The sequence below is a fragment of the Hyaena hyaena genome, unplaced genomic scaffold (genome assembly GCF_003009895.1).
Source record: "Hyaena hyaena isolate Hyena2069 unplaced genomic scaffold, ASM300989v1 scaffold_38, whole genome shotgun sequence".
Lineage (NCBI taxonomy): Eukaryota > Metazoa > Chordata > Mammalia > Carnivora > Hyaenidae > Hyaena > Hyaena hyaena.
Genome location: NW_024080670.1, coordinates 3184055 through 3208946, shown reverse-complemented (window position 1 = coordinate 3208946; position 24892 = coordinate 3184055). Strand labels below are relative to the sequence as shown.

The following is a 24892-nucleotide window of genomic DNA, read 5'->3' as shown; positions in this document are numbered from 1 at the left end:
GTCCCCTTGCCGTTAGTCAATATCATGCGATGAATTCTGGCCAATGGGCTGTGAGTTTAGGGGAGGCAAATCACCTCCTCTTTTTTTTTTTTTTAATGTTTTTTATTTATTTTTTTAAAAATTTTTTTAATTTTTTTTTTTTTTAATTTTTATTTCTAGGAAAGAGAGAGAGAGACAGCATGAGCAGGGGAGGGTCAGAGAGAGAGGGAGTCACAGACTGAAACAGGCTCCAGGCTCTGAGCTGGCAGTCAGCACAGAGCCCGACGCGGGGCTCGAACCCACGAATCGCGAGATCATGACCTAAGCGAAAGTCGGATGCTTAACCGACTAAGCCACCCAGGCGCCCCTGTTTTTTATTTATTCTTGAGAGAGAGAGCACGCCAGCAGGGAAGGGGCAGAGAAAGAGGGAGACAGAGGGTATAAAGCAGGCTCTGCACTGACAGGGGCGAGCCCGGGGCTTGAATCCACAAACCAGGAGATCGTGACCTGAGCCGAAGTGGGACCCACAACTGACTGAGGCCCCCAGGCACCCTGAAGGGAATCGCTTCCTGACTGAGTGATGAAGGGCTATTGAGGGACTCTGTGCTCCTGAATCACTGAGTCACCTCGTGGAGGACAGCAGCCTGGGAGAATTGTCAGTTTAGCTGGATTTTGCATAGTCAAGAAATCCATTTTTTGGGCCACCTGGATGGCTCAGTTGGTTAAGCATCCGACTTCGGCTCAGGTCATGATCTCGTTGTTTGTGGGTTCGAGCCCTGCATCAGGCCCTGTGCTGACAGCTCAGAGCCTGGAGCCTGCTTCGTATTCTCTCTCTCTCTCTCTCTCTCTCTCTCTCTGACCCTCCCCTACTCACGCTGTCTCTCTCTCTCTCTCAGAAATAAATAAAAAAACATTAAAAAAAGAAATGCATTTTTGTTGTGTTAAGTCTCTGACATGGGGGATTGATTTGTTACCACTGCATAGCCTCTTCTATACTGACTAATCTAGCTGACCCATCTGGGTCTCGGCACAAACATCAGTGTGACACCAGCTCTGAAGTGGTGCCACCCCTTTCTCTCTAGTCCTGTCTAGCCCTGTTTTGTTTTTCTGTAACATGTAACTTAATGCATGTGGGTTTCATTGCTCATTGTCTGTTTCCCTTACTAAAGTGTAAGCTCCATGACCACAGGGCCCTTGACTGTCTTGTTCCCGGCTGCATCTTTGGTGCTGAGCACAGTGTCTGGCACCTAGATGTACTTGATAAATATATGAATGGCTGAACACATGGGTTTTTTGAATGACTGAGCAAAACAGGCAGGTGACTGTGCTTATAGGTCGATGTGGAATCTGATATTGCCTCTGCATTTTTCTTTAAAATATGTATTTTTAAATGTTTATTCTTATTTTTGAGAGAGAGAGAGAGAGAGAGTGTGAGCAGGGGAGGACCACAGAGAAAGGGAGGCACAGAATTCTGAAACAGGCTCCAGGCTCCGAGCTGTCAGAGCCTGATGTGGGGCTCAAGCTCATGAACCGCAGGATCATGACCTGAGCCGAAGTCAGACGCTTAACGGGCTGAGCCCCCCAGACTCCCCTACTCCTCTCCTCTTAAATCTATCTTTACAGGTGAGGGAATATGGGCTTCCTGGGAGAGTGACTCAGTCCAGGTCTCAACGTAAGCCTGGGGCTGACCCAGAGCCTGCCCCTCGGTCTCCAGACTCCTGGTCCAGTGCTCTTTGGGCCGGGCTTTGCCACTTGCTCTTTGGTTTCAGCCTAAGTTGCTGAAAATGTTTCTCAAGCACATTTGCCTGTTAGTACCCTCCTCCAAGTCATGTAGAAACTCTGAGCAAATCGTTCCGGCGATGATTGATGGGTAGGATGGGGCGGAGCCGGGCCAGGGGTCAAGGAGGAGCCGGGGAACAAGGCTCCTGCCAGAAGGAGCATCCTTGAGATGAGCTGTCGTTTTTGTCTCACGCTTCTTTTAACCAAGACAGAGCGCAGGAGGGTGAATTCTGGCGAACCCAGGCTTCGGGGTGCGTGTTCTGTGTGTCAGGGGGTGAGCCTGCCCCAGACAGGCTGACGACAGCGGCTCCCTGTCTCTGCTCTGTAGCCTGCCGGACGTACATCGATTACAGCACCTGTCACGTCACATTCTCTGACAAGTGTCGTGTTAGTGTTTTCTTCTAAATGTATAAAAGTGATCATTGCAGAAAATCTGGAAAATCTAGAAATGTATGAAGGATCAAGCAAAGGTTATCCGTGGAATCCTCACCTAGTAATAATCACTTAAGCACTTTAGAGCCTTTTTTTTTTTTTTACCTGTATGTAAGAAAAGCTCATGTTATCTGTACCCCCGATGTCCCCAGACCCCACCAGCTGCGTGTCTGAAGGTGGGCATGATAACCTCAGCCTCCGCCCCCTCCATCCCACCGGCCAGCACCCCTTCATCATCCCAGCTTCCCCTCAAAGTCTTTGCAGTTGTAACTGAGAGTGCCTCAAGGGGCCACATATGAGCTCCAGCCAAGTTCTTCTCCAGCCAAGGCTGGCCTCCTTGCGGCTGTCCGCTGCCCTTAATCCCGCCAACGGTGGCCCATGTCACTATCCTGCCGCAGAGCCTGCTGGGAGAACCCCGCCCCCTGCCCTGGGGGCTGCAGCCTCCCCTCCCCTGGGGATTCCCAAGTGGCAAAACTTCGAGGCACCAGATGGCCCTGGAGCCTGCTTATCCCAGCTAGGCGCTAGGAGGAAGGAGAATGTCCCTTCTTGAGGGCTGTGTGGCTGCACTTAGTCACCAAGCCCTGAAGCAGGGTCTCCCCAAGTCCCACATCTAAAAGCTTCCTTTAGCTTGGCTTGCAGCCCCTCTCTCTGATCTGCCACCCTCCTCTGAGAAGGGCGCCCCTTCTCTGCCCAGGAGCTCCCCACGGGGACTACCAACCCCCCTCCAGCCCTGGCCACAGCTTGGGGACAGAACACAGGCTTGGGATATGACAGGGTCCCTCCTTGAGATTTTCTGCGTTGAAATAAGAGGACAGTCTCTGTTGGGTGGCAAAGTTATGAGGCGGAAAGCCAGGAGCTGCCGTCGGTAGCTGTAGGGAGAAGTGGGTCCTCAGTCGGGCAGTGGGAGCCTCAAGTGCAGAGAAGAAAGTCACAGGATAGGGGCGCTTGGGTGGCTCAGTCAGTTGAGAGTCCCACTTTAGCTCAGGTCATGATCTCACGGCTCGTGGGTTCAAGCCCTGCATCGGGCTGTGTGCTGACAGCTCACAGCCTGGAGCCTGCTTCGGATTCTGTGTCTCCCTCTCTCTCTGCCCCTCCCCCGCTCGTGCTTTGTCTCGCTCTCAAAAATAAACAAACTTTTAAAAATATTAAAAAAGATACAAAGTCACAGCACACACACACACATTCACACGCAGATTGAGAGAGAGAGAAAGAGAGAGGTGGCCATCCAGACGATGTGCTCCTGGATCCAGCTGTACCTGAAGCCGGAGATACTCCTGCCCCCCGCACAGTTTAGTTCCAGGAGCCAAGAAATCCCACCTTTTGCCCAAGCTGGTTCCAGTGAGGTTGCTCTCTCCTACCAAGAGTCCTGAAGAATACCGGGAATAGGTTAATCCCTGCCTCGGGTTGGGTGGGATACAACACAGACACCACTGTCCTGTGTGTCTCGCTATCCACTGTCCCAGGGTCCCAGAGCACGAAGCAGTGAAGTGGGGGGAGAGGGGTGCTCCCAACCTGCTAGTTTGGGTCCAGCTGGAAAGTATCAATATAGCCGTTTAGACAACACGGGGGCCCTCTGCCAGCTCGCGCCCCAGCGTGTTATAAATTCTCCTCCGCTAGACATTACGCTCCAATAGGAAGACTGGCCACTTCTTCATCGTGTGACTTTGGGCAAGTTTTCTCATTTCTTTTTTTTTTTTTTAAACGTTTTATTTATTTCTGAGAGAAAGAGAGAGCACACGCAGGGGAGGGTCAGAGAGAGAGAGGGAGACACAGAATCTGAAGCAGGCTCCAGGCTCTGAGCTAGCTGCCAGCACAGAGCCTGATGTGGGGCTCGAACCCACGAACTGTGAGATCATGACCTGAATGGAAATCGGCCGCTTAACTGACTGAGCCACCCAGGTGCCCCAAGTTTTCTCATTTCTGAAACAAATGGATGCTAATAGTCTATCGCAGAGAAAATTAAACGAGTGAACCCAGAGAGAGGGATTCGCCCTTCTTTTATTTGCTGTATTTTTCGCGGTGGTCGGCTCCGTGCGCTGCACAGTCTAGGCACCAGGCGGGTGTTCTGTAAATGTGTGGCCAGTGAGTGGAGATGCAGCAAGGCAGAGCTCTTGGCGTGTGTGCCCTGCATGGGAGGGACACATACACACACGCACTCACACACACATGCACACTCAATAAAAGCACTCAGATCTCAGCGCCCTGCACAGCGGCTCTCATGGGACCTCAGGGCGTCCCCAGCCACTGGCTTCTCTGGAGGGCAGCCCGCAGCTCCCTGAGGATCTGGGCTGTCATCCCAGCAGCTCCACATTGCTGGGAGCGCAGCTTGGAGCCTGGCTCAACCCTACACCACGTATCAAGGGCAGCAGGATCTAGGAGCTGGGGGAAGTGTGTGTGTGTGTGTGTGTGTGTGTGTGTGTGTGTGTGTGTGTGCGCGCGCGTGCGCGCGCACGTATCCGTGTGTGGCGGTGGTGGTGGTGAACCTGGGGGAATGCAGCGAGAGGTTTGCTGGAGTTCTGGCTTCCGGAGCTGCTGGTCTCTGGAAGCTCTCCCACATCACTCCCTGAGTCTCCCTACCTCCCCAAGCAGCACCCCAACTCCTGCGAGGGGGGGGGTGTCTCTTGTGGGGTCTGGCTTGGCTTTTTATTTATTTATTTTTTTTTGCTGGAGAAAGAGGGGCTTGTCTGGGGATCTGGGTCTGTGGACGCCTGGATGGACTGCCTGACTGCTCCCTGCCTCCTTCCTGGGGACTGTCACTGCCAGGCACCCTCCACAGCCCCCCACTTTTCAGTTTGGGGGCTACACATCTCAGGATGTCCTGGCTGGGCACGATGTGGGCTGTGTAGTACCCTGGGGGGTTGAACGAAGCAGCTGCTCAGAGGGTCCTGTGTTGGGGACAGCGTGGCCGGTGTGGCCCCCAGTGTGCTGGGCAGCATAGTGGCAAGTGCTTGTGTTATTGCTTTGTAAGGAACCTCTTAGAGGGAGATGTAGATCGACAGTGGGTCACTGCGGATTATGCGCAAGGCATTAACCCTTTGCGTGGACGTCTGAGCCCTGAAGAGATAAGGGGGGAAGGGTACTTCCCTCTGGTGCTCTCAGAGCCCTCCATCCCCATCCCTCCACCGGTTAGGTCCCCATGTGCTTGAAGCTCCTGGCATTGCAGAAGCTCAGAAAAGCTGGCGAAAAGGGAGGGGAACGCTGGTCCCGGGATCCTGTTGGGTTCAGGGCTCTGATTTAGCAGCTTACCAACCGCACTCTGCCGTAGGCATCCGGGCGACGAATGGGGGGAGGGGGATCCCAAGCCCCTTGGCTGGTCCCTTCCCGTGCCCAGGTCCGCGCTCCCAACAAAGGCGACGGACCACGTGCCCCCTCCTCGACGCGGGCCTGGAGTGGCGACGCCCGGGGCCCGGGGCTCCCGTTCCAGCCGGGGTCGCATCCGGCCCCGGCGAGGAGCCCCAGGTGGGTGCGGCGCAGCACCCCCGCAGCCCGGCCGCTGGAGGCTGTGCCTCGCCCACTCCCCACCGCAGCCACTGCAGCGCCCGGGAAGTGGCGCTAGGGGGAGCTCTGGCAACTGGCTTGGGGGATTGAAGCAAAACCCTGCATCCAACAGCTTTCCTTATACTTCCCTGTGCAGCAGGGGGGAAATGGGGAGCGGGGAGACAAACTGTTTCCCCTCCCCAGCAGCTCCAGACTCTTCCCGTGGGAGGCCGAGAAAACAGCCCTGAAGTGGGGGGGGGGGAGGTGAAGGTGCCGTTCCTCCCCGTAACTCACGCCTCCGTAGTCTCTTCCCCCACCCCCATCGCGGACCTTCGCGGCCCCCCGCGCTCTGGAGTGTCCCCGAGAACTTCGCCTCGCGCGACACGGGGACCCGAAGCGGAGAGGGCCCCTGGGACTGGCTTGCGTCGTCCTCTCAGAGGCTGGGGTGGGGCCTCTCGGCGGCAGCCCCTCCCGTCGCTGCGGGAGGGGTGAAGGCTGGGGGTGGGGGGAGAGGGCGAGGGGGGAGCGCGAGTCGTCCAGAGGGGTGGCTTGCGCAGGAAAGGGGAGCGCAGGGGTGAGAGAGCGAGCGCGAGAGCACTGGGGAGACAGAGACAGAGAGACACCAAGAGACACTGTCAAACAGACAAGCAAGCTGCCACTTGGCTTTTTTTCCCCTTTTCTTTCTTTTTTTTTTCCCTTTTCTTCCCCGCCCTCCCCCCCTCCCCAGTCTTTCTTTCCTATCCCCTATTTGCAAAGCTGGAACCACCCCGCGCGCCCCCGGGCCGGAGCCGCGGCTCCAGATGTGAATTTGGTTCCAGTGGGGAGAACGCGAGCTTCCTCGGGGCCTTGGCACATTCTCCCACTCTGAGGTCATTCCGTAGGTGGTCAGAGGGGAGAGTGCGCCTGGAGCCTTCCTGCCTCCATCCACCGGGGAGGGAAGAGAGGCGGGCGGGCGGCGGGAGAGGGGAGGGGCGCGAGGAGGGAGGGAGACGCCGCCAGCACACCACCAAGTGGCACCGAGCAGTGATAACAAACTCAACTTAAAAAAAAAAAAAAAAAAAGGGAAAAGGAAAAACCTCCCCCAAGTTGCAGCCCGAGACGTGCGGACGAGCGGGCGGAGGCGCGGGGCGGGGAGTGTGGGTGGCCCCGAAGCCCCGCAGCGTCCCTCCGCTGCTTTCCCGGCCGCAGAGAGCTTAGACTTGAGGCCGAGCAGGCCCTGCGCTCCAGGCTGGGCAGGAAATGTGCTGAAGGCAGGCTCGGCTTTCTGCTGGAGGCCCCCGGGGGTTGGGGGCGGCCGTTCCCGTGGGGGGTGGGGGGGCAGGCCCCTTTGGGGAAGGGGGCCGGGGAGGCGCGCAGCGCTAACCTCCCCAGCGACCAACACCCCCCACTTCCAATCCGTCTCCCACCGCACGGCCCTGCGGATGTGAGCAGATCCCGCCCGCCCAAGCCCCGGAGAGCTGGGGTTTGCATTGGGGTAGGGGTCTCTCGCTACCTCCCTGTGTCCTCCCCTCCCCTCCAGGCCGATCTGAAAACAAGACACCACCGTCCTCTATAATCGACTGTTTATTAAGATTATAAACTTAAACAAATCATCTGAACAGTTTTACCCGGTGATATACAATTCAGTATGCACAAAAATACAGAAGAATGAGGGAGATCAGGGCTAAGAAAGGAAGGGTTGGCAACTTGTTTTGGAGTCCACATGGTGCTGACGGCAGAGAACCCGAGGGGCTGCCGATGAACCCCACCTTTTTACAACAAAAGGCTTTAAATTAAAATCTATCGAGCTGAAGACACAGGACAGGGTTCTCACAGCCTCGAACAATGCTGGTTTCATTTAATGCAACCGAAGCCTGAACCAGGACAGCGCAACTCAGAAGCACACACACAAACACCAACATCTGACCGGGAACTTAGTGAAAAGTCTCCAACGCAGTCGGCGGTCCCGGCCCCTCCCTCCCTCGGGGCCGCGGGGGATCCAGGTGAAGGAATCGACTTCCTTTTTTGTTTAGCGAGGACCGCAGTGCTGGGCATGATGGGAAATGTAGTCCGCCGTGCCCGCCCCCCACCCCTTCCCCAAACGGTGTCCGGGAGTGTCGGGGTGCCGGGCGCCACCCCCGAGTCCGGGAGACGGGTGGAGGAGGGGAAGAGAACGGAGCCAGAGGGGCGGGGAGAGGAGGGGTTCAAGACACCCGCCCCGGGAAAGAAAAAAAAAAAAGTTGAAGTGTTTTCATTTCTGCCTTCTCATTTTGAGAACTTTGGAGGCCGCCCCCAGAGAGGAAATGTGACCCAAACGTCCCTTTCGGGGAGATAGAGAGTTTGCCTTTGTTTTTGCTCAGGATTTCACAAGACCCATTCCTCACCCCATGGAGGGACTCGGGAGAACCGAGCGCCGGGGCTTCCCGGGTCTGACAACTGATTGGAATCGGCGTCCCGGGCCCCGCGCCCTCCTGCGCTGCGCCCCCGGCGCGCCCCGGCGGCCCGGGCGCCCTGCCTCGCCCCCGGCTGCCCGGCACCTCCTCCGGGCAGCAGCCCTCCCTCACGTGGCTGGCTCCTCGCTAAACACCACTGCAATCACTACAATAAAAAGAAAAAAAAAAAGAGTAGGAGAAACACAAAGCATACTTAAATAGGCGCTTTTTCTCTCTGCAAAAATAAAGTCCAAGATCATAGATTTCTTTTTTCTTTTATTTTACAATTTATAAAACATCAGCCGCCTCCCCCTGCTCTCCCCCAGCTCAGCCCCGGGTGGCCAGGCGCCCGTTCGCTCCCTCCTCTCGCCCCTTGGCCGAGTCTTTGTCTGGCCCCAGCCCCGCGGGGCCCCGGGGCCCCGTGCCCTCGGGGGTCCCTAGAAGGCGACAATGGCTCGAGTCCAGGCGCCGAGGCTGGCGAGCGCCTGCTTGGCGCACAGCTGCCCGTTGAGCGGCGGCGGCTGCTCCGAGGAGTCCGGCTGTCGGCTCACCAGCCCCGAGAAGCCCGAGCCAAAGATGGAGATCAAGTTTGAGATGTTGGACGCGTCCGGGGACGAGTCCGGGCAGAAGTCCTCGAAACGGGCGCGCTTGCAGGGGGTGAACGGGGCGCCCCCGGGGGGCTCGGCTCCCAGGTCGCCAGCGTCCTCCTCGTCGGCTTCGTCCTCCTCCTGGCCAGGGTAATACTTGCGCTTGCAGCCGGCGGCGGACGCCAGGCCGGGTCCTGGGGCGCCCTGGCCACAGCAGGGGCAGTGGGCGGAGGCGCAGCAGTCCTGGTGCAAGTAGCCGTTCTCCACCGTGGTCACCACGTGAGTGTCCAGGTCCAGCACGGTGGTCTGGCTGCTGCAGTGCACGCCGAAGTCCGAGGGGGCCGGGTACGCGCCCCGGTAGAAGCCGGGGGAGGAGGCGGGGGCCGGGGAGGCGGGCGGGGAGGCGCCAGCAGCGGCCTGAGGGGCGGCCGCTGGGGGCGCGGAGGGCGCGGAGCAGGCGGCCGAGGCGCGAGGGTCCCGCGGGCAGAGCGCGGCGGGCGCGGGCGGCGGCAGCGGCGCAGGACCCGGCTGCAGCGGCTCCAAGGGCTGCCCGCGGTGGGGCGCGCCGTGCGGCGGCTGGAGCGCGGCGCACCCGGGCAGCTCCGAGAGCGCCCCCGCGCCGCCCGCGGGCGCCCCGGCCGCCGCCGCCGCGCAGCCCCTGGGCGCCGGGTGCTGGTGCTGGTGCAGCTGCTGCTGGAGGTGCAGCTGGTGGAGCTGGTGGAGCTGGTGCAGCTGGTGCCGGGCGGCCGGCTCGCGCGCCTCCGCGTCCCCGCCGCCGCCAAGTTGGAGCGGGCCGAAGTCGGCCGCGCTGGCCGGCATGCCGGGCGCCGCGTACGCGAGGTGCTGGTGCTGGTGGTGGGGCGGCTGCTGCTGTTGCTGCTGCTGTTGCTGCTGCTGTTGCTGCTGCTGTTGCTGCTGCTGCTGGCGCCGGTAGAGCTCGGCGTAGCGCTCGCTCAGGTAGAGCTGGCGCGCGTTGCGGAGCACGTAGGACACCAGGAGGTTCTTGTGCAGCTTGATGCCGCCGCGCTGGGTCCGGGAGCTGTGGATCTTGCGCAGGGAGATGCTGATCAGGCTCTGGGCGTCCAGGGCGCACTCCATGCTCCCGCGGAGACGGTGGCGGCGGAGCAGCCGCGGCCGCTGCTGCTGTTAAGGCTGCTGCTGTCGCGGCCTCCAGCCGGCCGCCGGGGCGCGCCGGGTAGGGGAAACGGAGCCCGGGTCAGCGGGTCGGCTGCGCTCCGAGAGGAGCCGCCACCATGCGCTGCGCGCCACCCGCAGGCTCGTGCTCCCCGCTCGGCGCCAAAGCAATGAGCCTCGGCCGGCCCCGGCCCCAGCTATTTAGCCGGGCGTTAGGGCCCCGCCCCACACCTGATGAGCCAATAGGAGCACGGAGAGCCTCCCGAGTGACAGGCGTTGCCCGCCCCGGGGCCACTCGGCTGGCCAATCAGACCAAGGCGGTTCCTTTGTGCTATTCAAATACCGAACGGACCCTGGGCCTCCAACGCCGCCGCTGCCTCGAATGTTCTCCTGGGGCTGCCGAGCCGCGCGGGACTCGGAGCCGCTGGGGCCGCTGTGTGCACCATGGGTCGCCTCGCAGCCGCCACGCTGGAGCCCGAGGCCGCCCATGGCCTGGCTCCTGGGAGCCGGGGGTCGGCTCACCTGCGTGCCGCGACGACGGCTCCTCCCCCTTCCGCATGGCTGGGCCTCACCTGCGGCAGGTGCGCGCCAAGTCCCCACTCCCGGCCACGCGGCACCTCGTTTCTCACCTGCCGATCCCGCGGGACCCGCGGCACCCGGGCCGTCGCAGGAGACTGGCGGGGCCGCCGGCCTGACCTTGGGGACCCTCAAGGGAAAGAGGTTTGGAGGTACCTCAACCGCAGAGAATATTGGGCCCGACTCCCCTGACTTTTTGGCCCAGGGGGTCTCAGGAAACACTCGGGGAAGTGCCGTCCTCCCCGTTTGTCTGATGGGAAAACCCAAAACATGGTGCATCTTGGTCTCAGAGCCTGTGGCGTCGGAACCAGCGGACCTCCTGAACCACACGAAGTGTCCTTATCGCCGGAGGGTCCTTATCACGGGTTCTGTAACCTTTCCTTTCCTTCCTAATTAATAGTAATGACAACGAGGACCATTATTATGTGCCTAGTGTGCGGCAGCCCCTTGCCAGAAACACCCAGAATCCCTCGCTGTGACTGGTTGCAGAGCAGGGACCTGAGTGTGGACCCCAGTGTGCAAAGCTAGGAGTTGTGCCAGGGCTGTGAGCTCCAGACGGGAGGCGGATACCAAGGGCTCTGGAACTTGCCAACCTAACTTTCGTTGACACCCTTTTCCCTTTTGCCCCGAACCATCCACGGGCCACCCCCTCCAACCCCACGTGCTGGGAATGGAGACAGACCAGAGGGACAGGATCGCCATCTCTGGGGGCCCTGCATCCGGACTGGGAGGCGTGACGGGGGTGGTGGTGGCTGCTGCTCGAGTGGAGGGGGGGGTCCTCGAGTTGGCCTCCTTCCTCAGGATTCCGTCTGAGTGCCTTCTTTCTTTCCTTGGGTTTGTTGTCCTCAGCACCTATTTTATCCTTCGGTGGGAGTGAAGAGACTCAGCCAGTCCATCCCTCAGTTTCTGGGTCTCCCGTCAGCCTTAAGAACCCTCCAGATTTGTTTCCGCAAACACTGTTCGGCATCTACTCAGTGCCAGGCATCAAGGGGGAAAACAAAGTGAAGGAGCATTTGTCCCATTTTTCAGGGGGAAGGAACTTGGCACTGACAGTGGGCGGGACTTGCCCGAGGTCTCAACAGATCTAGCGCTCTGTCCTTTCTGTGCTGTCTCAGTCTGGTCCGAGCCCTTCAGCCAGTAGCAGCTCTCCCCACCCCCACCCGGAGAAGCCAGGACTGACATTTTAGGGTGACTGCAGAGAAAGGGCATCTTCCTTCCATTCTATGGAAGAGATAGACGGTTTGGTGATGGGGCCCACAGAAGCGGAACTGGCCCATGAGAAGTACCTATACAAATAAAAACCCATTGCCCCTTGTTTCCTTAGGGCCTGTCTTAAAGACACACAAACGCTTGATTTATTTACTTTTGGAGTTCACCTTTGAGACGTGAGTACCGTGTGGAGGGAGGCAGGAGATCCGATCTGACTTTCTGGCTGTGAGGACCCCGTATGCAACAGTCAGGTCTGGGATCCACGGTGGTTGGCCTGTTGCAAGAGTCTAAGAACAGATGATTAATGCTGATGTCAGGCCTTCCTTCTGTCCTTGCCCAGAATTTGTTGGAGGAAACTAAGAGAGTTTATGTGACTTGCTCAAGGTCACATCACACAGCCGAGAAAGGGTAAAGGCAGGATTTGAACCCAGATCTTTTTGTAGGACTGGAACTTACTCCAGGTCCTTCTTCGAAATCAGCTGCTTACTTCTGCCCTGGGTGGTTCTGAGTCCAGTTCCCAGGGCTCAGGACACGGTGACCATAACCTTGATGTGATGGACGCCTACATGACCTTGATGTGATGGATGCCTATCACTGTCCTGCCAACGACTCTGAGACCAGCACATGCAGGAGTCACAAAGAAGCAAATACCCGTCCCAGGCTTAGCTCATCATTGACAGCCAGTCTCAGAGCTGGTGGCCCACAACATCGGGTGGGCCCCAATGGGGAGTCAGGGTAGGGATGGAGGCACACCGGGGTAGGTTCTCTAGCCACAGGCCGGGGGCACGGGCTAGGCCCCTTGCTTGGGTGGCTCCCCTCAGCACTTCCCAGTCCCCCACTTGCCCCCACCCCAAGGTGAGCTTGAGCTCTGCTAAGGCTCTTGCCCTCCCGGGGAAGTGGGGGGGCGGTCACCTACAAGGTGGTCAGCTTCTCTGCATGACCCCATCCGTTGGGCCGTCTGGTCTGGGGCCCACAATCACTTGGTTTCCTCTCCTTCTCAAGAATCGAGATGGGCTTGTGGGGAGAGCAAAGCAGTTGTCTAAGCTTAATAAAAACCCTTGATCTCTTTTGGGGTGGCCTGGCCGGGGCGGGGGGTGGTTTGCCACAGCTGTTGTAAGAAAGGAGTTGCTGAAGGAGGCAATGGAACAGCTGAGTTATTTGACGCCCCTGGGAGCGGTGAAGCTTGGGGGGCACACAGTAGGGATTCACAAGTGCTTGTCGGATGGATGGCTCGCACACAAGGCTTCTGTTGGGGTGCGCACCCGTGTGTATGAGCATGCGCGTGCCCCCGCGTGGGGAGGAGGCACCCTCAGACCTGCGTCCCGTGCAGGAGGGCAGATCCGATTGAGACAAGGCTTCTTTGGACGGATGGAGAGCTGGTCTTATTTGTCTGGGCCCCTGAGAAAGGTTGGGGCGCTCACCTTTCTCCCTGGAGATTGCATCTGGCACTGAGTCACTGCTCCCTGGAGGAAGTTAATTAATGCCTAAATATTTACTGAGTGTCTGTTGGGACAGCGAGGAGGAGGGCACAGAACCCATGGGGACCTGGGCTCCCATCAACTCCCCCTCCCCCGCTGGTAGTGGCAGCCCCACACCAGAGCAGTTAACACCTTGAGAATGCATGTACCTCGCAGGCACCTTCTGGCCACGTTGATCTCAGGAGGGAGACATGGCTAGGAAGTTTCCTGGTCAGCAGTGGGATTCGTCTGGTGGGTAGGGAAAAGGGACAAAGAGGCAAAAGGCTTAATTGAAGGTGTTGGGGGGCAGATGTAGAATTCGTGCATTCATTCATTTGTTCATTTGCCCAAGAGTTAGTTCCAGAACTGTCCTCTGGAATCCCAGCAAATGGGCAAGGGGACAAGATATGATCCTGTCTTCAGGAGGCCAGGATGCAGAGGGAAGTGGACAAGATAAACAGTGTGGTAAGACTGTGATAGGAAGACAGATAGGGCTGCAGGGGGCCTCCCTATGGGAAGCTGGGCCTTGGAGGCCAGGGATGGGGAGGGGCCTTCCAGCAGAGGGCCTAGCACAGGATCTGGTACACAGTAGGCACTCAATAAATGCTTCTGGACCAAATCACTCAATGAATGTTAGTATACAGAAGACGGTCGGAAAGGCCATAGAGACCAGGCTGCCTTCACTTCAAATTTCCACAGGGGTAAACTGAGGCCCAGAGAGGAGGAGGGATGTGCTGAGGGCGTCGGCCTGGAGCGGGGGGCAAACCCAGATGTCCCACCTCCTGCCCAGCTCACTGTCTCTGAGACGTGGAGTGTGTATTGCTCCATGGGGACTGAGATTGTGGACAGCAGGAAGTGACAGAGAAAGCGGGGAGAGGCTGCTGACCTAAGGGGTCACTGTTGAGTCCTCTCTGGATATGGGAGCCCTGTGCTGCATCCCAAGAGGGCTGTTCTGTGGTTGGTGGGTCCTGGGGAGCTCGGCTGGGGTCCTGGATCCCAGACAGCCCCCAAATCCTGCCCCACACATTCTGCACTCTGCCATCATCCCCAGTGAATGTGAACGACCCACCAACGTCCGTGTTTGCCCAGCATGGTCCTGAGCCCCAGGTTCGGTGCCTAGAAAAACATCTTGGCCCCTGGCTTCAAGGTCCTTACGTGTGATGAGGAAGACTATGGGCGCTTGGCTTTTCAGAGCTCTTGCTTTATGCCAGACACTGGGCCCAGGGCTTTCCGTGGTCATATCCTGGAGTCCCCACAGCTTTTGAGGCTGCTTATAATCCCCGTTTTACGGACGGAGCAACTGAGGTGCAGAGAGCTCGGATGACTTGCCCGAGGTCACACACCAGAAAGAAGTGACTCTAATCCCAGGGCTCTGGGGAAGTGGGGAGCACCAGAGGGGAATGGAGACCCCTGCTATGACTTTTGGGTTTATTGGCCTTTGGAACAAGTTTTTTTTTTTTTAAATTTTTTAATTTTTTAAAAAAATTTATTTCTGAGAGAGAGAGAGACAGCGTGAGTAGGGAAGGGTCAGATAGAGAGGGAGATACAGAATCTGAAGCAGGCTCCAGGCTCTGTCAACACAGAGTCTGACGCGGGGCTTGAACCCACAAACCGTGGGATCGTGACCTGAGCCGAAGTCAGACGCTTAACCAACTGAGCCACCCAGGCGCCCCATGGAACAAGTTCTGTACTCATCGATGGAATGTGCAGGGAGGGTATATGTGATCTCTTCACCTAGGATCTCTGCCCAAGCACCCAGCACAGGCTGGATGTCCATCCATTCATTCATTCATTCATTCACTCAATAACCAGGGACTAAATGCTGGTCAACGTGCAGGCACTGTACTCAGCCCTGGGGGCAACACCGGGCACCTTGAGCTCAGCTGGGAGCAGAGCTGAGGATCCTCTTAATCTCCCAGGCCAATTCCAATTGATTGGTAGCGTCTGCCTGGAGCTCTGGGTTGGACGGGATTTGGCTTGTGCCCCAATTGATTAGTGATGTCTGCCAAGGGCTCAGCTGGGAGCCTTTATGGCAAACCTGTTGGGCAGCAGCTCTTGGGATGAAGATGGAGTCTGTGTTGGGTTTTGGACATCTGGGGTGCTCTAGCTGGCTGAGTGGGGCCTGGGAGGGGGATCAGGAGACGTGGGTGCTAGTCCCAGACTGGCCTGTTACCCCTAGGTTATGTGCGGCACCTCTCTTGGGGCTCTGTTTCCTCCCTTGTCACCTTCCTCCCGGAGGTACTCTGAGCAGCAAGTGCTGCCAGAGTGCTTTGAAGACTGGAGGGGATTAGTATTGAAATGAAATGGGAGACCTCCCCCTTCCCACTTTCCTCTTTTCTCAAAATCCTTCCAGAAGCTGACCATGCTGGGCAGGCCAGAGTTAATCCTGGGGCAGCCCTGGGCGGGTGTGTGCGGGTGGGTGGGTGTGGGTGGGGGGCGGCTCAGCGGTTCCTGGTTTGGAATTGTTTTTATAACTCACTTAGTACAGACCTTTGTCCCCTCACCGGGCTCAGCTGGGAGTTTCTATGGACTGAGAAGCTCCTTGGATCTTAGGAACTGAATCTTCTAATTTTTTTTTTTTTTTATTGCATTTGCGTGGTGGGAGCTAGTGTATAGTGGAGTCTGCCCTGCCTCCTCCAGCTTCCCCCTGGGTGAATAAAACTATGGCTGCTTGTGCCAGATGCCAAACAATGTTTAACAAGGATGTTGTTTTCATTAAGCCTCTGAACGATCTAATGAGGTGGGTATTACTAGAATCCCCATTTTCTAGTTGAGGAAACTGAGACCCAGAGAAATGAAGTTCCGGGTACACACATTCCCCGGTCCCTGCATGGGTTCCGGCCTCGGTCCAAGCTGGGGAAAGGCTGTATTCATCCATTCATCCATTCATGATTCCCCCGTTGCGCCTCACCCTTGCTCTCTTGTCCATTCATCTGTTTGCTCATTTATTGACTTGCCTTTTTGTTCTTTTGCAAATAGTAAGCGCCTACTGTGTGCCAGGCTCTGCCTCAGCTCCTAGAACCGTGGCAGTCCCCGCTTTCATGGACCTTACTTACATTCCAGGCCAGATGGGAAACCAACGTGAAATAAACAAGCAGATAAATAAACAAGATTGCAAGGGGGGTGATAAAGGAAGTAGACAAGGCATTGTGGCAGGGGACTGGAGGGAGGGAAGAGTGACCAGCCTCACAGGCTCCCTGGGCAGAGGGTCCCCAAGACCCCAGCCCTCTACTGGGTGGCCTCCCCAACGCCCAAGTGCTCGCATCACGGGTTCAAATTCTCCAGCAGCCTGTGCCGAGCTCAGGCTGCACTCCTGTCCCTCTTGCTTCCCACAACTGGTGAATTTTTAATGCTGCTTACACGAACAAAGCAGGGTTTTTGTTTTTGTTTTGAGAGCATTTCTCGAAAAAAAAAATCATTTCTCAAGTGTGTGTGTGAGTGTGAAGAGAGTGTGGGAGGGAGAGACAGCCCAGTGAGTACCGATCATCTGTCCTCAATTCATCTCCGGAGCCCGTTTTCATTTGTGAAGTTTTTAAAACACGCGGCTCAATAAGATTTCAGTTTTGGACCTTGAGTTGGTGAGAGAGCACCCAGCAGAACCCTTGACATCCATGTCGTTAGTGAATTCACCCAGCCCTTTGAGGACCCAGGTGCTTTCATCGCCTTTGTCATACAGTTGGGGAAACAGAGGCACAGAGACAAGAAGCTTCTGAGTGGGGTCCTCTCACTCATGAGCAGAGGAGTAGGGGACAGCATACACACTTGGTTCTGTAAAGCCCAGCTCTTTCCTCCCCTTCACCTGCCTGCCCCCTCTGCCTGGGACACACACACACACACACACGCTAAATGAGCCTCCCAAAGTCATACTTCTGGCCTCAGGAGGGGTGGAAATCAGAGCAGGAGCCCTGCCTGTGACCTCAGAGGAGCTGGATTAATTTGGCTTTGAGGGACCGGAAGGGTAGAAGCTTCCAGGTGGTAGAGTGCAGCCTTGTGGTCTATGCTGGGGGTCAGAGCCTTTAGCTGGAACTGACCCTGGGGGGGCAGGGGGGGAGTGGAGAGCAAAGTGGGTCTCTGCCTTGTGTCCTTGGTGGTGGCTTTCAGTGGCTCTTCTTAGCCTACTTATTGAGCGCTTACTGTGTACTAGCCACTAAGTTCTTTGCACGAGTTGTCTTGTCAATCCTTATGATAGAATCTATGACCGAGGTGCTTTTATTACCATGCCCATTTCAGAGTTGAGGAGGCCGGGGCGCAGCGAGGTAAAAGGACTGAAATCTAGACTCTGGTTTGCCTCCAGAGCCAGCTCTTTCAACCCAGCACTTTGGGAAGGCACATGTTAGGAAGAAGAGGTGGCCACCAGGGCTCTGAGAGCTGAGGCTCCTGATCGTCCGCGTGGATGCGTGAGCCTTGCATGCTGTTTCGCTTCATATTTTCAGCTTGATTTCACTGTTTTTCAGTGTTCAGGGTTGGGCTATGCTCCACTGTAGGAAGAAATTCCTGAAATCTTAAGAGGCTTGACCGACTACGAGTTTCTTTCTCATGTTGCAGTCCAGTGTGGGTCATACAGCTTTCTTCCCACTCCAGCCTCCTCCCATCGTGTGGTCCCACCATCCAAGGGGTTTTGTTTTCGTTTTTGTTTTTTAATTTTTATTTTTTGGCCTGCCACATTACCAAACTGAGATGGTAAGAACTAGGATGCCTATGATGCCGCAGGGTGTTTTATAGCAAAGTCTGAATTGCCATTCCTTCCTTCCATTGGCCAGGATGGAGTCACGTGACACCGCCTAGCTGCAAGGGAGGCTGGGAAATGTAGTCCTTGGATGCGCTCAGCAGGCAAGTGAGAGGTTCAGTGAATGCACAGCTTTGTCACTTCCTTGACGAAAGATAAAGGGGAGCTTTGACCAATTCGTGGCTCGCGCATCCCAGACTACCAAGACAATGTTTATTTATTGATTTAACATGTGTGTCTGTCTCCCCCTCTGGACTGTAAACGGAGAGCAGGGACATAAGTTTCTGTGCTTGGCAGCTTAGTGTCCAAAAATAATAGATGTCCATTTACTGTTTGTTCAGTAACCAAACATTGTCTGTCCCAAAGGATCCTTATGAACAAGTGTGCTGGCTTCACATGCATCAGATGTGAAGATGTTAATATTAGTCTAGCAGGGAAGTCCCTCTTGAGAAGAAAATAACAAGCAGCACTGGCTTTAAAAAATTATGTTTTATTTTTTATTTTTGAGAGAGGGTCAGAGGATCCAAAGTGGGCTCTGTACTGACAGCAGTGAGCCCTATGTGGGGCTCAAACTCATGAGCTGTGAGATCATGACATGAGCTGGAGCTGGATGCTCTAGTGACTGAGCCACCCAGGCGCCCCGGCATTCACTTTTTTTTTAATGCTTATTTATTTATTTTGAGAGAGAGAGAGAGAGCACACATGCACAAGCAGGGGAGGGGCAGGGAGAGAGGGTGAGAGAATCCTAAGCAGGTTCTGGGCTGACAGCTCAGAGTCTGATGCGGGGCTCCATCTCAGCAACCGAGAGATCATGACTTGAGCTGAAATCAAGAGTTGGAGGCTTAACCGGCTGAGCCACCCACGCACCCCAATAAGCAGCATTGTTGATTCATTCATTGGTTCTTTGATGAATGGAGGGATAGATTGATTCACTCTTTCAACGAATATTTGTTGAGGACTTACTATGTGCTAAGCCCCCAGACATAAGAGAAGAAGAGGTTACCCCACGGTAATGAAATCAGACAACCCCTAATTCCCTGAAATCGCAAGTTGACTTCTCACCTGTAGTATCAGACACCGAATTAATCTATTTTGTTCCCCACTCCATATCTTATATCTCTGAAATCTGGATGTACGTTAGATTTGACAAAATCTGGACATTGTACTCATTAGACTAGTTAACGTTTATAAAGCACATCATACAGTATAGTGCATCATTCCGCATTTAGTGACTAGTTCTGTCCCTATGTCTGCCCCGCAAAGGCAGACAATGTGATATTTTGGGGACCATGGAGAAGGGAGGGGAACCGTTCTTTGTTGAGAACTGAGTATGCACTAGGCACTGCACCCAGGGGTTGACACTCTGGGAATTTATGCGCCCCATCAGGCAGCATGTTGTATCATCCCCATTTTACAGATGAAAAGACCAAATCTTTTCTAGAATCCCTCATCAGGAGAACTGCAGTTCCAAGCCCATGCGCCCCCTTCCAGATCTGTGTTCTGAATCATCGTCCCGCCATCCTGTGCAGACGCCCACACGATAGATTCATCAGCCCGGTTTCCCAGATGACAGAGCTGAGGTGCACAGAGCTTACCTGCTTTGCTTAAATGCAGTGAGAAAATGGCCGAGCGGGGTTTGCACTGCATTTTTTCTTCCCCAGAGTCCAAATGTTTCACGACTCTACTCTCCTGCTTTCGGCTGCCTCATGGTTTTGAAGATGAGGCTGGATGGACTGGGGGAATCATCCTGAGACCAAATCATCTGTGAAGAGAATCTGGAGGAGACTCTCCGTCTCTCCAGGGTTCTGGATGAGGACGCCCACCAGGCGAGCCTCAGGCCAGAGGGACTTGGGTACCATTGAGGCAGAAAAGGCAGCTGGGAAAGTGAGTGCTGCCAGCCTTGTCAAGAACATGTGGGGTACTGGTAGTGGGCTCTGTGGTCAACTTCCTTCCCTATATGGGTTCCGGCTCTTCTCCGTCAAGGAACGGCCCTGTGGTTTGGGTGGCGCTGGCTCCGGTCTTAGCTTCAGGACTGGCAGGCTCATGCCCCCAGTGGGCAGCAGTGGGACATAACCCAAGTCCAATGCCAACCAGTGCAGGATTCGGGTGTTAGAACAGAGCTCAGGACTTCTGTCCCTATAAGGGAGGTATTTTCATCAACCTCATTTTATAGATAAGAAAACTGAGGGTAGGGAAGTAGGAGAGATGGAGTCATTGTTGAGCAATTATTCAATCCCCTTCTCCTTGGGGCAGAATGGATTTCCTTGCTCCACTGACTTTGGCCTTGGCCATATGACTTGCTTTGGCCAACAGACTGTGGGGAGCAGAGCATGCTTAAGAGGAGACCTCAGAAGACACTGCTCATCTTTGCTGAACATCTTGCATCTTTGTGATGTGTTATGACAAGACGCATCCCATTTAGCTTCTCATCCAAAAAGAAAGTGGAGGCACCTGGAACAGACTTGAACCCAACCCACACCCTGGGACTACGTTCAACTGACCCACAGCCTGAAGCCGAACTACCTAGGAGAGGCCCATCTAGAGCAGCCAAATTGCGGCTAACCTACAGACCAATGAGATAAGTGTGTGCATACAAAGCCTCCGGGAGCTTGTGACTGCTTGCATTATGGGATCATTATGGCAAAAGCTGACTGCTACATAAATATTAAGTGACTTGATTAAAGTCACACAGCTAATGAATGGAAACACCAAGGCTGAGAACTTCGGCCTCCTTATACTCCTTATCCGGTGCATTATCTGGAAGCTTTAGGCAAAGGCAGCCACTAATGAGGTTTTCTTTTCTAGAATGGGGGTGAGGGTTTTCTGTGGGCAGCATGGACTTTCTGTAGCTTGCTTGCTTTGTCTACTGGAGGCAGTAAACCCAGACAATATCTACACATCTCTGCTACTCCTGGGACCTCATCACCATACTCAAGTCTGGAGATGGAGAGTTTTTGGGGAGAAAACCAAATGTTAGCATTCTTTCTGGTTTATGAGCTTTAAGGAAACTTGTCAAGACAACTAGACAGAAGTTTCTCCTTTTATTGAGGGCTGCTTGGTGAATAAGACACTTAAAACTTTTTTTTAAATGTTTATTTATTTTTGAGCACGCGCGAGAGAAAATGTGAGCAGGGGAGGGGCAGGGAGAGGGAGACAAAGAATCCGAAGCAGGATCCAGGCTCCGAGCTGTCAGCACAGAGCCCAACGCGGGGCTCAAACTCACAAACTGTGAGGTCATGACCTGAGCTGAAGTCAGACACAACCAACTGACCCCCCCAGGTGCCCCAAGTCACTTTTTTTGTTGTTGTTGTTTAAAGGAACCTCTTTCTTAGGAACCGGTTAGGTCTATTTATGGATATGAATTTTCCTTTGAGTATTGCTTTGGCTGCACCCTGTCAGTTTTCGTTTTCAGTGCTCTCATTTTATCTAATGTCCAAATAGCACCAAGTGCCTAAGTAGTATATAACTTCCTTTTGAATTCCCTCTCTATCTCAAGAGTTTTTTTGGAATAGAGTTTTCAAATTCCCACCAAGTTAGATTTTTTAAAAAGTACCCTCTAGCTATGAATTTAAGATTTTATTTCACTGTGTTGAGAATATGTTTTACTTTGGAATTTGTTGAACTTGTCTTTGTGCCCAAAGACCACGATCATTATTTGAATATTCTGTGGGATTATTATTTTCGAGAGGGCAAGTTTTTGACAGCTCTGAATACCGGCAAGTAAGTACTTACAATCCTGGTCAAAGTACTCCACCCCAACCCTACTCCCCGGTAGCATACAAATAACTGAAAATTGGGTGCATTCGTTTTAAGGGAAAACTCCCCAGGGTCCAGCCCAGCCAGGCCTCTGTTCTGTTGGTGACTCTGGGCTCCTCTGAAAAGTCGGTTTTGTTGGCTGGCTCCTGCAGCGTTTCTTATAACGAACACAAACGGATACTGCAAACAGGTGGTCCGAGTAGAAGGAGCCGTTCATTAATATTTGACTCCTGCTGGTCATGTCTGGGGGCGGGTGGAGGTGGCTGATTTGGGGTTTTCTGGCGTATTCACTTTCCTTCGTTCCCCTCTCCTAATTACTGCATTAGGCTTTCCTCTTCGTTGATAAAATTTGCATTTTAAAAGTGATCTGGGAGATAAGTAACAACTATTTGGTCACAGTGTGCTTGTTACAAGTAAACTGATCCTCTTATTCTTGCGGAGTCTCCGGGGGGGTTTTCCTGGGCAAGTAGGGGTCAGGGCCATTGCCTCATTGCCGTGGCCACTTCCTGGTAGCCGATGTTTAGTTTATTCATAGGGCTCTTCCCCTGTGCTAAACACTCCCATGCACCCTCTCACCGGCTTCACAGCTGTGTTAGGTGGGGCGGGACGGGATGGAGGAGGAGGAGGGGAGGAGGGGGGCACTTTCACTCCCCCATTTTCCAGATAAGGAAACTGAGAGCCGTGCAGGTTAAGTCAGAGGCTTTCAAGCCTAGCTGTGCCTTGGTACCACCCGAGGGCTCGTTAATCATGCAGAATCTTGGAAGGGAGGGTAAGGTCACCCTGACTCTCATGGCAGTCTACTAACTACCCCCCCCCCCAACTCCTCTGTGGCCTCCTCTGCCAGCCAGCACTTCCTGCCTCTGGGGGCAGCCCGGTGCATTACTGGATGGTGGAGAAGGGGGAGAAAGTGGGAGAATTGGGGAAAGGTGAGAGCCAACCAGGGAGGAAGCCATATGAGGATCCTGTGACAGTCACCCTGTGTCACTCCCCCGCTGACCCAGAGGTGCTCGGGGACCCTGCTGCGTCGCATTCAGCCTTTCTCCCTCCCGTGGGCCCTGGCCTGTGCTATGTCCCAAGGAAGACTCTAGAAGAGCTCATGTTCTGATGGGAGAGACAGTCAGGCTTCCCCCCACATGCAGAGAACACCAGTGGAGCAAGGGCCCAGAGCTCCCCCCACCCCACTACAAACCTGTCCCCCGGCTCCACCCCTTCAAAATGTCCCCAGCAGAGCCATTCAGTCGTCTTTGTCCCCAGGGCTCTGAGCAACTCTGCTGAGCAAACACGGCTCGGAGTGGGTCCCACTGGCTGCCTAACCTTCTGTCCTTGCGCCCTGCGTGGCCGGCTCCTCCGGGCAGGGTCGGGGCAGTGGTCAGGGGCACCCGCTTCGGAGGCTGCCTCCTGAGGGGCCGGAGGGACTGCCTACCGAATGTCTTCCCGGGGACCTTGGGAAGAATGACTTCACATCCCATCAGTTCCCCTCCGTCCGCCCCCCCAGGTAACCGGGGATGGGGGTTCCTCCCGCCTGATCCCTCCGCGTGCGGGCCTGGCCCTGCCACGTGCTCCCCCTGCAAAGTGCGTCAAGCTGTTTAACCCCCGAGCCTCAGTTTTCTCATGTGTAAAGTAGGAACCATCAGTGCGCCCCCGGTGCACTCGGGGTGGCGACACGATTCCATGGGACGATGCATGGCATTGGCCCTGGGGGCGGGGGGAGGGGGCAAAAGCTCGGTCAAGGCCAGCCCTTCCCAGTTAGCAAGCAACCCCGCAGCTGCTCCTTTCACTCCCCCCTCTGTGGAATTTGGATTTGAAGGTGAGAGGGGCCCCCTTCCTTCCTCACCAAAATGAAAAGAAAGAAGAGGCGTGGGGGAGGGGAGCCACTGCCCTTACAGACCCACCCAACGTCCCACACATTGATTTTTCAGACAGAAAACCTGGGGCCCAGAGAAGGGTAGGAACTTGCTCGGGGTCACACAGCACGTTCCCCAGCCAGGAACCCAGGCCTCCTCAGTCTGATGGGATCCTCTGACACTCCCCGCTTCTGTGTTGGCCGGGTAGATGCCATCGGGCTAGGTGCAGGGCACCTCAGCGGTCGGGTCCGCCTTGTGCACCCATTTGCTGGATCGCCATTCATGTTTCTTAAGCAGCCACCCTGTGGCGGCCCTTCTGCTGAGCACCTCGAGTCTCCCAGGTGGCCTGGTGATGAGTCAGGATTTGCTGTTAGCTGCTCGGCCCAGAAACCCGGGCTGTGAGGGCTTTAAGTGCAGAACCCAGACAGTCCTGTGGGATGCCGTCAGAGACAACGCTCTGGCTTCCTGTGCCACCATCCCTAGCCCGGGGCTTTCATCCTTACGGCACAACATAGCTGCTTCACCTCCAGCCATCACGACAGCATTCCAGACAGGAAAGTTAGGATGAAGATTGGAGAAAAGTGAAGAGCAGCGGACAGAAGGTCCCTGCCAGGCGAGTGTCTCTTTTCTTTGCAGAAAGACAACTGATCTCCTGGATATTCCACTGGGGAGATTCCTCATTCCGACAAGGGATGCTGGGAGGTCCTCATCTGCCTCCTTGGACAAAGCCAAGTTTCTGTAAGGAGGGAAGAAGAGGGTGAAACGGACACCCAGCTGGCCAGCCGTGTCCTCACTTGCTGAGTAGGATCTGTGTCCTCAAGGAGCCCCCATTTGAGGGCCACATGCATTCCAACCTTTTCACTGTAGTAGGAAGCAGGAAGCAGCTGGTGGTAGGTGTTCTGGAGAGATGCTCAGCGCCCTCTCACCATCCTGGGAGGCAGCGTCCCGGCGCACAGTAGGGCCGCTCAGCAGACGGCGGGTCAAAGAGGAGTTGGTCGACAGCTGGATTCCCAGGGTCTTTACCATGAACCAGTCTCGCTTTTGTGGTGGCTTGTGCGCTGTTTCTGGGCGATCAGTGGGACCCGCCTTAAGTGCCTGCCCTGAAAATACGCTGGTGTGGGGTGCAGAGGCCGGGATTGGGGGGCAGGCAGGAGGAGGCCCTCTGTCAGGGAGAAGCCTCCAGCCCGCACTTTTGTGTGTTGGCTTCAGTGCGGTAGGGACGCCCCTTTGGGTGAGCCCCAGAACCAGACAGGTGGGAAACTGCATCCTGGGCTGAGGGCAGGTGCTTGTCACACCCCGGAAGAGACGGGACCAGAATGGCCCCATTCTTCAGAGGAGAAAACAGAGCCTCGGTCGCTAGCCCAGAATCCCCGGGCTTGCAAGTGGCAGATCTGGGATTTGAACCCCGGGCGTCTGGTCCCAAAGCAGCCATTGCTTTGGTGGCCTCTGGGCTGCGGCTGCGGCTGCTGCGTGGAGGAGGGGATGGGGTGGGAGGGGCAGAAGCAGAGGCAGGGCAGGAGGGAGG

The 24892-nt window shown here is 55.6% G+C and overlaps 1 protein-coding gene across 1 annotated transcript; it reads right to left on the bottom strand.

Moving 5' to 3' along the window:
- Nucleotides 1-7222: 7222 nt before the first annotated feature.
- On the bottom strand, nucleotides 7223-9955 carry IER5L (immediate early response 5 like). The gene has a single exon (XM_039229437.1). It carries the CDS (start codon nucleotides 9761-9763, stop codon nucleotides 8516-8518), a length of 1248 nt encoding a protein of 415 aa, XP_039085368.1. The 5' UTR covers nucleotides 9764-9955; the 3' UTR covers nucleotides 7223-8515.
- Between the last annotated feature and the right edge of the window lie 14937 nt (nucleotides 9956-24892).

Coding starts and splice junctions, on each gene's coding strand:
- IER5L (XM_039229437.1), bottom strand. CDS start 9,763: ATGGAGTGCGCCCTGGACGCCCAGAGCCTGATCAGCATCTCCCTGCGC.